The sequence below is a fragment of the Babylonia areolata genome, chromosome 31 (assembly GCF_041734735.1).
Source record: "Babylonia areolata isolate BAREFJ2019XMU chromosome 31, ASM4173473v1, whole genome shotgun sequence".
NCBI lineage: Eukaryota > Metazoa > Mollusca > Gastropoda > Neogastropoda > Buccinidae > Babylonia > Babylonia areolata.
In genome coordinates, this window is record NC_134906.1 from 4,119,568 (window position 1) to 4,133,383 (window position 13,816).

At 43.9% G+C, this 13,816-nt stretch overlaps 1 protein-coding gene across 3 annotated transcripts in view; it reads left to right on the forward strand.

Moving 5' to 3' along the window:
- The window catches only part of LOC143276257 (uncharacterized), a 75,514-nt gene extending 63,163 nt beyond the window's left edge, over positions 1 to 12,351 (forward strand). For 2 of the 3 annotated variants that reach the window (XM_076580737.1, XM_076580738.1), the window contains exons 27-32: positions 981 to 1,174; positions 3,874 to 3,993; positions 6,223 to 6,493; positions 8,455 to 8,697; positions 8,975 to 9,059; positions 9,558 to 12,351. In XM_076580737.1, coding sequence (XP_076436852.1) covers positions 981 to 1,174; positions 3,874 to 3,993; positions 6,223 to 6,493; positions 8,455 to 8,697; positions 8,975 to 9,059; positions 9,558 to 9,734 — 1,090 coding nt within the window. In that variant the 3' untranslated portion in view covers positions 9,735 to 12,351. Of the gene's footprint in view, positions 1 to 980; positions 1,175 to 3,873; positions 3,994 to 6,222; positions 6,494 to 8,454; positions 8,698 to 8,974; positions 9,060 to 9,506 lie in introns of all 3 variants that reach the window. The other variant, XM_076580740.1, reaches the window with a different exon arrangement.
- The last annotated feature ends 1,465 nt before the right edge of the window (positions 12,352 to 13,816 follow it).

Genomic DNA, 13,816 nt, shown 5'->3' on the forward strand with positions numbered 1-13,816 from the left:
ACAGCATAGTGTATCTAACATACTGTGCACAGCATAGAGTATTTTTTAACAAAGTGTACACATTTTGAGCACAAATAGCACACAGCGCAGAGTGTTTTGAACAAAAACAGAACACATCACAGAGCATTGTGAACATAGTGTATATAGCATGAGGCATTTTGAACACATTGTACACAGCACAGAGCAGTCTGAACACAAACTAGACATATCCTAGGGCATTTTGAACACAAACTGTGTATAACATAGAGCTTTTTGAACACAGACTGTACACATCATTGAGCATTGTGAACACAAACGGTACACAGCATAGAGTATTGTGAACAAAAACTATACAGCATAGAGCATTGTGTGAACTCAAACTGGAGACAACATACAGCATTTCAAACACAAACTCTACACAGCATAGACGATTATGTACACATGCTGTACACAGCATATATGTATGCATATGTATGTTTGATAGTCATGTTTGACTATGACCATCAGAACAGCAGAGTTGGTAACTGCTGTCCCGACCATCTGGGCTAGAATTTGACCAAAAATGGATTGTCTTTCCCAAGTTATATCCCCATTCTCTTGGCCAAGAGGGGTTATGGACAGGTCAGCATTGGGATGGTTCCCAAAGGCCAACTGGCCCCGAAGGCTGCAGCACTAAGAGCCAGTGCAATTTTGCCTCCTAGTTTGAGAGTCCTAGTCCTTCACAAAGGACTGGGCTGTAAATGATTTCCCATTGCAGTGGAGAAACCATTGATGATACAGCTGTCATTTTGCAATTGGCTTAACTCTAAACTTATGTCAGTCTTTGATATAAGCTGAGCATTGGGCCTGACACCGCACAGAGCATTTGAATACAATACATTGTCTTGTGAACACTCTGCACATAGCATAAAGCATTCTGCGCAAAAAAAAAACAGTACACAAGACATGCAGATTCCTGGCAACTATCAGACAGTAACATTGTGTGAACTGGATGTTTTCAGATACACGCTGAGCTCCGTTCCTTACGGATTCTTCACTTCAATGGACATGTTTGAGGGCTTCCTGTTCGTAACGAACAATGGAAACACCCATTCCCTGCACAAAGTGTCCACCTTCTCTCGGTCCATAGCCGCCGAGATGCTCCAAACAAACTTTGCGTTGAAGGACGTGCGAGTAGTGCACAGCAACCCAAAGGGTGAGTGGAGCTCCGCTTTGGGTTGATCCCAGATTCTGGGGAAGGAAGGGATTCTGTTTAACTCATTTAGCCCTGCGCTTGAGCATGTCTCTGGCTTCAAGATTTGTCTGGTTTAAACGGTTTTCAGTTTCCTACATATGCATAAACTGCAAAGAATTTTCTGTAATATTTCTGGATGTGTCCACGTGCACTTTGGAGGAAAAACAATATATTTTCTGTTTGTGTTTTTTTTTTTTTTCGCATAAGTATGGTATGGATGCATGCCCAGGCTGTAAACTTCCCAGGGGTGAATGGGTTAATGTTCTGTCACACGTTCTGGTGAATGGGTTAATGTTCTGTCACACGTTCTGGTGAATGGGTTAATGTTCTGTGGTGAATGGGTTAATGTTCTGTCACACGTTCTGGTGACTGGGTTAATGTTCTGTCACACGTTCTGGTGAATGGGTTATAATGTTCTGTCACACATTCTGGTGAATGGGTTCATGTTCTGTCACACGTTCTGGTGAATGGGTTAATGTTCTGTGGTGAATGGGTTAATGTTCTGTCACACGTTCTGGTGAATGGGTTAATGTTCTGTCACACGTTCTGGTGAATGGGTTAATGTTCTGTGGTGAATGGGTTAATGTTCTGTCACACGTTCTGGTGACGGAGTTAGTCACAACAGATTTATCTGTGTGAAATTTGTGCCACTGTCCCCAGGGAGAGCATGTCACTACATTGGGAGTGACACTGTAGTGTATTTGTTTTCCCATCAAAATGGACTTTTCAGCAGAATTTTGCCATGGACAACCCTTTTGTTGCTGGGGGTTAATAATAATAATAATAATGGATACTTATGTAGCACACTATCCAGAAATCTGCTCTAGGTGCTTTACAAAAACGCTTTGTTAACATAAAACATTACATCTATGTTACATACACACACCAAAATATGACCGCACACACGCATGCATGCATGCACGCATGCACGCACGTGCGCGCGCGCGCGCACACACACACACTCACACACACACACACACACACACACACACACACACACACACACACACACACTGCGTACATACATTTTAACAATACATGTGTATCTAACAGCTACCCTAACACATACGCACACATAGGCAGGCACAAACTTACAGAAACGCACGCGCACACAATACACATTCATATACATGCATGTAGTCATGTACACATACATATGTATACATACATAGTCAAGCCCAGCTAACACAAAGGAAGTGGACCTGCCACAATTGAACTTATTGCTGAGGGAAAAGGTTCTTTTATGTGTGCTAAGTGCATGCTACACACGGGACCTCGGGTTTATTGTCTCATCCGAATGTCTGGCGTCCAGACCACCACTCAAGGTCCAGTGGAGGAGGAGGAGGAAAAACTTTAAGTGTGAGATTCGAACTTGTGCTCCGATTCTCTAGTTTCATGGACAGCCGTGTTATCTCAAGGCCAGCACATTGGCTGTTCATGGTGATAGTGTTGAAGCTTGCATAGGTATGATTATTGGCCGTTGATGATTGCGTTGATTGTGTTGAAGCCTGAATGGGGATGATTATTGGTCGTTGATGATTGCGTTGATGATTGTGTTGAAGCCTGAATGGGGATGATTATTGGCCGTTGATGATTGCGTTGATGATTGTGTTGAAGCCTGAATGGGGATGATTATTGGCTGTTGATGATTGTGTTGAAGCCTGAATGGGGATGATTATTGGCCGTTGATGATTGCGTTGATGATTGTGTTGAAGCCTGAATGGGGATGATTTGGGATGATTTGGCTGTTGATGATTGTGTTGAAGCCTGAATGGGGATGATTATTGGCCGTTGATGATTGCGTTGATGATTGTGTTGAAGCCTGAATGGGGATGATTATTGGCCGTTGATGATTGCGTTGATGATTGTGTTGAAGCCTGCATGTTGATGATTATTGGCCATTGATGATTGTGTTGAAGCCTGAATGGAGATGATTATTGGCTGTTAATGATTGTGTTGAAGCCTGCATGTTGATGATTATTGGCTGTTGATGATTGTGTTGAAGCCTGCATAGGGATGATTATTGGCCGTCAATGATAGTGTTGAAGCCTGAATGTTGATGATTACTGGCTGTTGATTAATGTGTTGAAGCCTGCATAGGGATAATTGGCCATTGATTGTGTTGAAGCCTGCATAGGGATGATAATTGGCCATTGATTATTGTGTTGAAGCCTCAATAGGGATGATAATTGGCCATTGATTGTGTTGAAGCCTGCATAGGGATAATTGGCCATTGATTGTGTTGAAGCCTGCATAGGGATTATAATTGGCCATTGATTATTGTGTTGAAGCCTGGATAGAGATGATAATTGGTCGTTGATTGCGTTGAAGCCTGCATAGGGATGATAATTGGCCATTGATTATTGTGTTGAAGCCTGCATAGGGATGATAATTGGCCATTGATTATGTTGAAGCCTGCATAGGGATAATAATTGGCCATTGATTTGTTGAAGCCTGCATAGGGATAATTGGCTATTGATTTGTTGAAGCCTGCATAGGGATGATAATTGGCTATTGATGATTTGTTGAAGCCTGCATAGGGATGATAATTGGCCATTGATGATTTGTTGAAGCCTGCATAGGGATGATAATTGGCCATTGATTATTGTCATGAAGCGTGCGTGGTAGTGATGTTTGGCCGTTGATGATTGTTGTTGAAGTTTACAACCCCTGTACCAGTCTGGGGTGCAGTGACCTGTGCTTGCTGAGTGCGTCGGGAGGAAAGTGTGTGTGTCCGGAACGTGTTCTGCTCAGCACATCCCCTGCTGATTGTAGTCATGGTATGGTTTGTGGTGTGTGTGTTGTGTATGTGTGTGTGTGTGGGTATGGGGTGGGAGGTGAATGGTGGGAGGATGGGGCTGTTTGTGTGTGTGTGTGTGTGTGTGTGTGTGTGTGTTCAGTTTCATTAAATGTCTGTCCGATTTCATTAAATGTCTGTCCACATTAAGTGATATTAGACACGGAAAAAAAAAAGGAAAAAAAAAAAGGGGGGGGCGGGGAGGGAAAGGGATAAAAAAAAAAAGGAAAAGTGTCCACAACATTAACAATCTGGCTGAAATACCTTCCCAACTCTTAAAAAAAAAAGAAAAAAAAAAGGTTATAACAACCCTATTGGACTATTGAACACAAATTGGACAAGTCCAAGATATTTAAACAACAAAAAAAGGCATAAACAGCAACCCAGTTGGACTATTTAACTTTTTTTTTTTTAAATGAGTCCAGTATTTCTTGCACTGGAAAAGATGCTAGTACAGGTATATGACATTTTAACATGTCGCAAGTAGATAAAAATTATGATCACTTGTGATAGGATTACCACACATACAGGAAACACTTTTTATATATTTTGTCTTGAAACAAAACTGTGTGTGTGTGTAAGTTAACACAGTACTGGCATTCTGTTAGCACCCCCTGTTATGTGAGTTACTAACAGTACAGACATTCTGTTAACTTGCCCTATTGTGTGTAAGTTGAGTTTTAACAGTATTGACATTGTTAACACCCCTATCATGTAATGTGTGGGTAAGTTACGTACAGCAGCACTGGCATTTTGTTAACACACCCATGTGTGTGTGTTATCTTCTTCTGCGTTCACACGTATGCACACGAGTGGGCTTTTACGTGTATGACCGTTTTTACCCCGCCATGTAGGCAGCCATACTCTGTTTTCGGGAGTGTGCATGCTGGGTATGTTCTTGTTTCCATAACCCACCGAACGCTGACATGGATTACAGGATCTTTAACGTGCATATTTGATCTTCTGCTTGCATATACACACGAAGGGGGTTCAGGCACTAGCAGGTCTGCACATATGTTGACCTGGGAGATCGTAAAAACCTCCACCCTTTACCCACCAGGCGCCATCACCGTGATTCGAACCCAGGACCCTCAGATTGACAGTCCAACGCTTTAACCACTCGGCTATTGCGCCCGTCGTGTGTGTGTTATAACAGCACTGGCATTCTGTTACTCCACCCACCCACCCCCAACTATGTGTGTGCATGCATCTGTTTATTACTTACAGCATGGCATTATGTTAACACACCCCCATCATGTGTATGTGCGTGCGTGATAACACCCCCCATCATGTGTATGTGCGTGCGTGATGTTAACAGCCCCCATCATGTGTATGTGCATGTGTGATGTTAACACCCCCATCATGTGTGTGTGTGTGTGATGTTAACACCCCACATCATGTGTATGTGTGTGTGTGATGTTAACACCCCCCATCATGTCTATGTGCGTGTGTGATGTTAACACCCCCCATCATGTATGTGTGTGTGATGTTAACACCCCCCATCATGTGTATGTGTGTGTGTGATGTTAACACCCCCATCATGTGTATGTGCATGCGTGATGTTAACACCCCCCATCATGTGTATATGTGTGTGCGTGTTTGAGTTTGTTATAACCGCACTGGCATTCTGTTAACACTCCTGCCCTCCAGTATGTTGTACATATGTGCCTGTTCTACCCCTTTTTCTCTTGTTCTACCCCTTCTTTCTCTTGCCATCTTGTACTTGTGAACTGATTAAAAAGTTTAGAAATATATATATATATTTGTATTTGTATTTCTTTTTATCATATCAGATTTCTCTGTGAAATTCGGGCTGCTCTTTCCAGGGGGAGCGCGTCGCTTCACTACAGTGCCACCCTTTTTTTTTGTATGTGTATTTTTTCCTGCGTGCAGTTTTATTTATTTTTCCTATTGAAGTGGATTTTTCTACAGAATTTTGCCAGGAACAACTGTTTTGTTGCCGTGGGTTCTTTTTACATGCGCTAAGTGCATGCTGCACACAGGACCTCCGTTTATCGCCTCATCCGAATGACTAGCATCCAGACCGCCACTCAAGGTCCAGTGGAGGGGGAGAAAATATCGGCGGCTGAGCCGTGATTCGAACCAGCGCGCTCAGATTCTCTCACTTCCTAAGCGGACGCATTACCTCTAGGCCATCACTCCACTATATATATATATATATATATATATATGTGCCTCTGCCTCATTTCAGGCCCAAACACCCAGAGCCCCCCAGCAGCACCACGCCCGGTGCCCACCACACCTGGCCAGGGACCGTCGTCGTCGTTGACGGCAGCAACTCACTGGGAACACAACCGCCCCTACCCTGAACGTACCACCACCACCCCGACCCCCACCCCCACCCCCTCCCCCACCCACAACACAGCGGCCAGCACGCCAGCTGGACCCTCGTATAAAGTGTGCTCCGACTTCTGTCTGAACGGAGCCTTTTGTCAGATCGTAAACGGGAAGCCTAAGTGCCTGTAAGTTTCTCTCTCCCTCACTTGTGGTGCTGGGTGAAGCAAGTCTGTTTGCTGATGCTGCTGCTGTTGCTGCGTGTGTGTGTGTGTGTGTGTGTGTGTGTGTGTGTGTGTGTGTGTGGAGGGAGGAGGAGGGTATGCTAAATGTTTTTTTTTGTGATGGCTGCTGAGAAGTGTGGTGATTCACCCAACCCCCCAACACACACACACACACACACACACACAGACACAGACACACACCCTTCTTTCATGTGAACATTGTCCAGGTGTGATGTGTGGATGATGACTGTGAATGGTGACCCCTCATGTGAACATTGTCCAGGTGTGATGTGTGCATGGTGACCCCCCCCCCCCCCCCCCCCCCATGTGAACATTGTCCAGGTGTGATGTGTGAATGGTGACCCCCACCCCCGCCCCCACCCTCATGTGAACATTGTCCAGGTGTGATGTGTGAATGGTGACCCCCCCACCCCCCACCCCACCCCCATGTGAACATTGTCCAGGTGTGATGTGTGAATGGTGACCCCTCTGTGAACATTGTCCAGGTGTGCCGTGTGAATGGTGACCCCCCCGACCCCCCTTGTGAATATTGTCCAGGTGTGCTGTGTGAATGGTGGCCCACCATGTCAACACTGTCCATGTGTGATGTGTGAATGGTGAAAATTGTCCAGGTGTAGTGTGTGAATGACATCACCACCACCCATATGAAAATTTTGCAGGTGCTGTGTGCAAATAATGACTCCCTCCTCCCTGTGAAAATTTGTCCAGGTGTAGTGTGTGAATAATGCCCCCCCCCCCCCCCCCCCGCCCCCCGACCCCCACTCCACACCCCTCACACTGAGTGTAAAAATTGCCAAGGTGTAGTGTGTGAATAGTGACATCCTGCCATGTGAATACTGTCCAGGTACAGTGTGCGAATGACCCATAAGCCTAACCCCACCCATGCACCCCCCCCCCTCCACCACCACCACCACCACCACGTGGAAATTGGCCAGGTGCAGTGTGTGAATAATGACCCCTCCCCCGTGTCAGAATTCTCAGGTGCAGTGTGCGAATAATGACCCCCAATGTGAAAAATTATCCAGGTGCAGTGTGTGAATAATGACCCCTCCCCCGTGTCAGAATTCTCAGGTGCAGTGTGCGAATAATGACCCCAATGTGAAAAATTGTCCAGGTGCAGTGTGAATAATTACCGTCCTGTGAAAATTGTCCTGGTGCAATGTGTGAATAATGACCCCTCTATAAAAATGTTCCTGGTGCAGTGTGTGAATAGGGGACCTCACTGTGAAAATTGACCTGGTGCAGTGTGTGAATAGGGGACCTCACCGTGTGAAAATTGTCCTGGTGCAATGTGTGAATAGGGGACCTCACTGTGTAAAAATTGTCCTGGTGCAATGTGTGAATAGGGGACCTCACTGTGAAAATTGTCCTGGTGCAATGTGTGAATAGCGGACCTCACCATGTGAAAATTGTCCTGGTGCAATGTGTGAATAGGGGACCTCACTGTATGAAAATTGTCCTGGTGCAATGTGTGAGTAGGGGACCTCACTGTATGAAAATTGTCCTGGTGCAATGTGTGAATAGGGGACCTCACAGTGAAAATTGTCCTGGTGCAATGTGTGAATAGGGGACCTCACTGTGAAAATTGTCCTGGTGCAATGTGTGAGTAGGGGACCTCACTGTGAAAATTGTCCTGGTGCAATGTGTGAATAGCGGACCTCACCATGTGAAAATTGTCCTGGTGCAATGTGTGAATAGGGGACCTCACTGTATGAAAATTGTCCTGGTGCAATGTGTGAGTAGGGGACCTCACTGTATGAAAATTGTCCTGGTGCAATGTGTGAATAGGGGACCTCACAGTGAAAATTGTCCTGGTGCGATGTGCGAATAGGGGACCTCACTGTGTGAAAATTGTCCTGGTGCAATGTGTGAATTGGGGACCTCACCGTGTGAAAATTGTCCAGGTGCGATGTGGGGTTCAGTGGGACCCAGTGCGAAGTGTTGGTGCTGACGGACCAAACGCCCCCTGTGGGCGAAGAGGACGTGACGGGCGTGTCCGACAAGCCTGTGGTCAACGTGACCTTGACCTCGACCCCGACCCCGACCCATGGTCTGAGTCCAGGAGCAGCTGTGGCCATTGTCATCGTCATCTTGATGACACTGGGGGCTGTGGTGGTGGTGGTGGTCGTGCTTTACCGAAGGAAAAGGTATGTGTTGTGTTGTGTGCTGTGGGGTGTGGTGTGCTGTGGTGTGGTATGGTATTTTATTGGTATGGTATTGTGTATGGTATGGTATGGTATTGTATTGTACTGGTTTGGTATGGTATTGTATTGTATTATTTGGTATTGGTATGGTATGTTATTGGTATGGTATTGTATGGTATGGTATATATATATAGTCTGTAGGACTGAATTGGGGAGGGGGTGGGGGGGGTATGTGAAAATGTGTTGAAGGACTGAAATGGGAGATAATTGTGTGTTGCAGGGCTGCCAAGTCTGGTTACTCTGGGGTGGAGTTCAGGATGGAGAGCGATGAGGCATCTCTGGTGCCAGGAGGCGGCCACAGCGATGTGAGTCTTTCCCCCCCCCCTTCCTATTCTGAGCCCTAGACACATAGGATATGAATTCACTGTCATGATGGCCTTACAAGGCGAAAGGACCTTTGATGCAATGTATGCAGTGATTCATATGTAGTTGTTGCTGTCTGAATGGTAAAGTTTGAAATATGCATTAAAAAAAAAAAGAAGAAAAAAAAAAGTAAACTTATTTAATTAAAGCAGCCATGATCTTCACAGCATTCTTCTTTCCATCATACCCTCTCTCGATGATAAATCAACAAGATTCATTTTCTAGAATATTGCTGCATATTTCTAATTTTTATGACATGAATAACCCCCGGAACAAAACTGACAGTTGTATATATGTACGGATAAGTTCTTTGTGAATTTCAAGCCAAATATATTATCATTACTATTACTATTATCATTATTATTATGTTCTTGGTTCTTCGGTTGCAGACCTAAAAGCACTTGAGTGGAGTGGTTGGTTATGTCCCTTCTTCCCTACAGGAGTTCTTTTACTGCAAGTGGGGCCTGGACGGAAGCCTTCTGGACACCTCCGGCAGCTCAGGGGACTCGGCCGTCTACAGCTCCTCCAGCAGTCCCACCCCCATCTACAACCCCGTCCCGGTCTTCAACCCCTTCAACACTCCACCCCCTGCCACCACCACCACCACCACCACCTGAATGTCCGTGTAGCACCTGCCTCTCTGGAGGCTTGTATTTGATGCCTGGGTGGTGGTCATGGTGGTGGTGGACTTAGGAAGGGTGCGTGGTAGTGGAGTGTAAGGACGTTTGGGGGTCCTTGCTTTTTTTTTTCTTTTGTGTGCTGTGACCCTTTGCATTCTTGTTTTCCATCCTTTGAGCCTTTTCGGTACTTGTGTGTGTGTCCCTGTGAGCTTTGCTGTTGTTTTTGACCCCTTGGGCCATTTTTTTAGTGTTTTTTTTTATACTTGTGTATGACCAACCCTTTGGGCCTTTACTTGTGTATGACCCTTCAGGCCATTCCTTTACTTGTGTGTGACCCTTCAGGCCATTCCTTTACTTGTGTGTGACCCTTCAGGCCATTCCTTGTGTGTGACCCTTCAGGCCATTCCTTTACTTTGTGTGACCCTTCAGGCCATTCCTTGTGTGTGACCCTTCAGGCCATTCCTTTACTTGTGTGTGACCCTTTAGGCCATTCCTTCACTTGTGTATGACCCTTTAGGCCTTTTCTATACCTGTGTGCGACCCGTTTCTTGTGTATAACTGTTAATGGCCTTCACTTTGAACTTTCACTTGTGTACACACCCCTCTGAACCTTTCTGTACAACACTCTGAACCATTACTTGTGTACCACCCTCCAAGCCTTTCCCATGCCTGTGTACAGTCCCTCGGTCCTTCCCTTTGTGTACAACCCATTGAACCTCTACTTGTTCACTGCTCTTTGGGCCTTTCCTTTTCTTGTGTGTGACCCTTTTAGCATTTCCTATACTTGTGTACAATCCTTTGCTCATTTCTTATACTTGTGTACTTCTCTTTGAACCTTTACTTGTGTACCATGTACCACTCTTCTTCCCTATACAGTTTACCAACCTTAGAGCCTTTCCTATACGTGTGCAAGACCCTTTGGCCTTTCCTTTACTTGTGTATGACCATTTGGGTCTTTCCTACACTTGTGTTTGACCATTTGGGCCTTTCCTTTACTTGTGTATGACCATTTGGGTCTTTCCTTTACCTTGTGTAAGACCCTTTGGGCCTTTATTTTTCTTGTGTATGACCATTTGGGCCTTCCCTTTACCTTGTGTATGACCCTTTGGGCCTTTCCTTTACTTGTGTATGACCATTTAGGCCTTTCCTTGTGTATGACCCTTTGGGCCTTTCCTTTACTTGTGTATGACCCTTTGGGCCTTTCCTCTACTTGTGTATGACCCTTTCCTCTACTTGTGTATGACCCTTTGGGCCTTTCCTCTACTTGTGTATGACCCTTTGGGCCTTTCCTTGTGTATGACCCTTTGGGCCTTTCCTTTACTTGTGTATGACCCTTTGGGCCTTTCCTCTACTTGTGTATGACCCTTTGGGCCTTTCCTCTACTTGTGTATGACCCTTTCCTCTACTTGTGTATGACCCTTTGGGCCTTTCCTTTACTTGTGTATGACCCTTTGGGCCTTTACTTTACTTGTATATGACCCTTTGGGGCTTTCCTTTACTTGTGTATGACCATTTAGGCCTTTCCTTTACTTGTGTATGACCTTTGGCCTTTTCTTTACTTGTTTATGACCATTTAGGACTTTCCTTTACAGTTTACTTGTGTATGACCCTTTGGGCCTTTCCTCTACTTGTGTATGACCATTTAGGACTTTCCTTTACTTGTGTATGACCATTTAGGACTTTCCTTTACTTGTGTATGACCATTTAGGACTTTCCTTTACTTGCGTACAACACTTTGAAACTTTATTTATTTTGAATCTTTCCTTGCGTATGACCAATTGAACCTTTCATATACTGTGTACAACATATTCCTGTACTTGTGTACGACCATTTCCTAAGCTTGTGTACAACCTCTTGGCCCTTTCCTTTACTTGTGTACCACATTTGAGCCTTTCCTTTCTTTTCTCATGCCTAATTGATGGATGTAGGATAATTGTCTCTTGAAGAGCGGTCTCCTGCTGCAAATCGTTGACTTAAAATGAAGTTGTTGGGTTTTTTTGGGGGGGTTATTTTTTATTTTTTATAAATCAACTTGTTTGATCATGAACAGACTTCCATTGCGGTTTCTCTCATCACCTGAGCCATACATTGATGTGAAACACTGGCTGTATGCATTTTTTTGTGTTTTAATGTTATGTTTTGGGTTTTTTTGTTTGTTTTTTTGTTATGTGAATTACTAACTTTTAGAGTTAGTATTTGCTTTGTTTTATTATTAAACTACCCCCCACCCCCCTGAACTGCCCCATATTTATCAAGCTAATTTCTCTTGTTTTCCTTGTTATGAATTGTGTTACCACATTTATCTCCTAAGTGTTACTGTTAAGAATTTTGTTGTCTTTGAAGTGTTACTGTTATAAACTATTGCCGTGTTATTTTATTATTTAGCGTTGTGAACTTTGCCATATTATATTCGTTCAGGTGTTCCTGGAATGACTGCATTTGCCCGGAGCTCTTATTTTGCCCAAGAAAAATGAAAGTGGCCAGCTATGTACAGTTCAGAGTAATATATTCAGATATATATTTATACTGGTGTTGAAAGCCTCATGACTTTTGGCTTCATTGATGCATGTGTTGAAGATCCAAATGTTTCAGCTTTCAGCTTGGCAAACATCAATAAAAGATTAAACCTTTCTCACCTGGTGTTATCTATTTGATGGGAAAAAAGTCTCCTGCCCATTTCCTGTCACATGCATGATCTGTCTGCTTTTGTCTTGCACACATTCCAAATCCTCATGTTGGCTATCAGGCATACACACAACAAAGCAAACCTATTGTATCATATTGTTGTGTATTGTATCGTCAGACTTTTTTTCACAACAGATTTCAAACAGGCATGTAAAAGAACTCGCAACTTATGTGTTCGTGGACTGCAACTCCCACGTTCACTCGTATGTACACGAGTGGGCTTTTAAGTGTATGACCGTTTTTACCCCGCCGTGTATGCAGCCATACTCCGCTTTCGGGGGTGTGCATGTTGGGTATGTTCTTGCAGAGGCTGGGGTAGAATCTGTAACCTCTGAGCCAGGCGTGACTTTCACCTGCCACGTATGCATCAGAGCCTGCCGACTCGGATCCCGTATCAGATTGTACAGACACAGCAGGCACTGCGACTCAACTTGACTAAACAAGGCGTAAAGTTCCATTGTCTCCTGAGACAGACGAATGCCAACAAAATACTGATACTTACAATAAAAACATGCACACATATATGCTCCACCACATTGACTTTAAAAAAAAAAAGATAAAAAAAAAGAAAAAAAGATGGGGGCAGATGATTCCTTGCCTCCACAAAAACAAGCTGGTGTAGCCTTGACAGTGTATCACAGGTATAGATATGTAAAACATTCAAGAAAAATGAAATAATTATGAAATTTTTTTCTAAACTGTAAAAGTAGCGCATATTAACATTAAAATCTTTGAAGTGGCCAACTATTCCGTAACACTAAACTGACACCACCAGAATGACAATGCATACAGAAAGTAGTGGGATGTCATCACCCTTTTCTCACATAGGCTTTCCTATTCACACTGTCCTCTTCTCATCACTTGACAACGGGCCTATGGTTCAAAACGTCGTATCCCACTGAACAAAGAGGATTCATCCACCACCTAAAAGGTTTTTATAAACTTTAGTTTTTTGACAGTGCATACAGTTTTAGTTTCAAGGAGGTGTCAAAGCATGCTGACTGATCAACATACGCTGCATTATATCTGCTAGAAAGTATGTGCTTTTAAACACTTCACAAAATAACAAATTTCTAGATGCATGCAGTCGAGGATCATTTAGCTCATATGTTATGCATCTGTTTGAAAAGTTTTAAATGTAGTATCCTGTCGACTTAAAACAGTTTTGTGCTTTTATCTCATTGTGTCCTCTCTGGGCAAACTCTATCAAGAGTCCGTCAAGTGGACGCAAAATATTAATGTGACTGTGGCCACACAAAGGAAATTATACAATCTTTTTATCACCCACATTACATCAAAGAATCGCTGATTACATTCCGATTTTTCTGTTAGATATCCAGCTTATAGTATTTAATAAATGATCACAATAACAAACACAAAGAAACAAAGAGGTT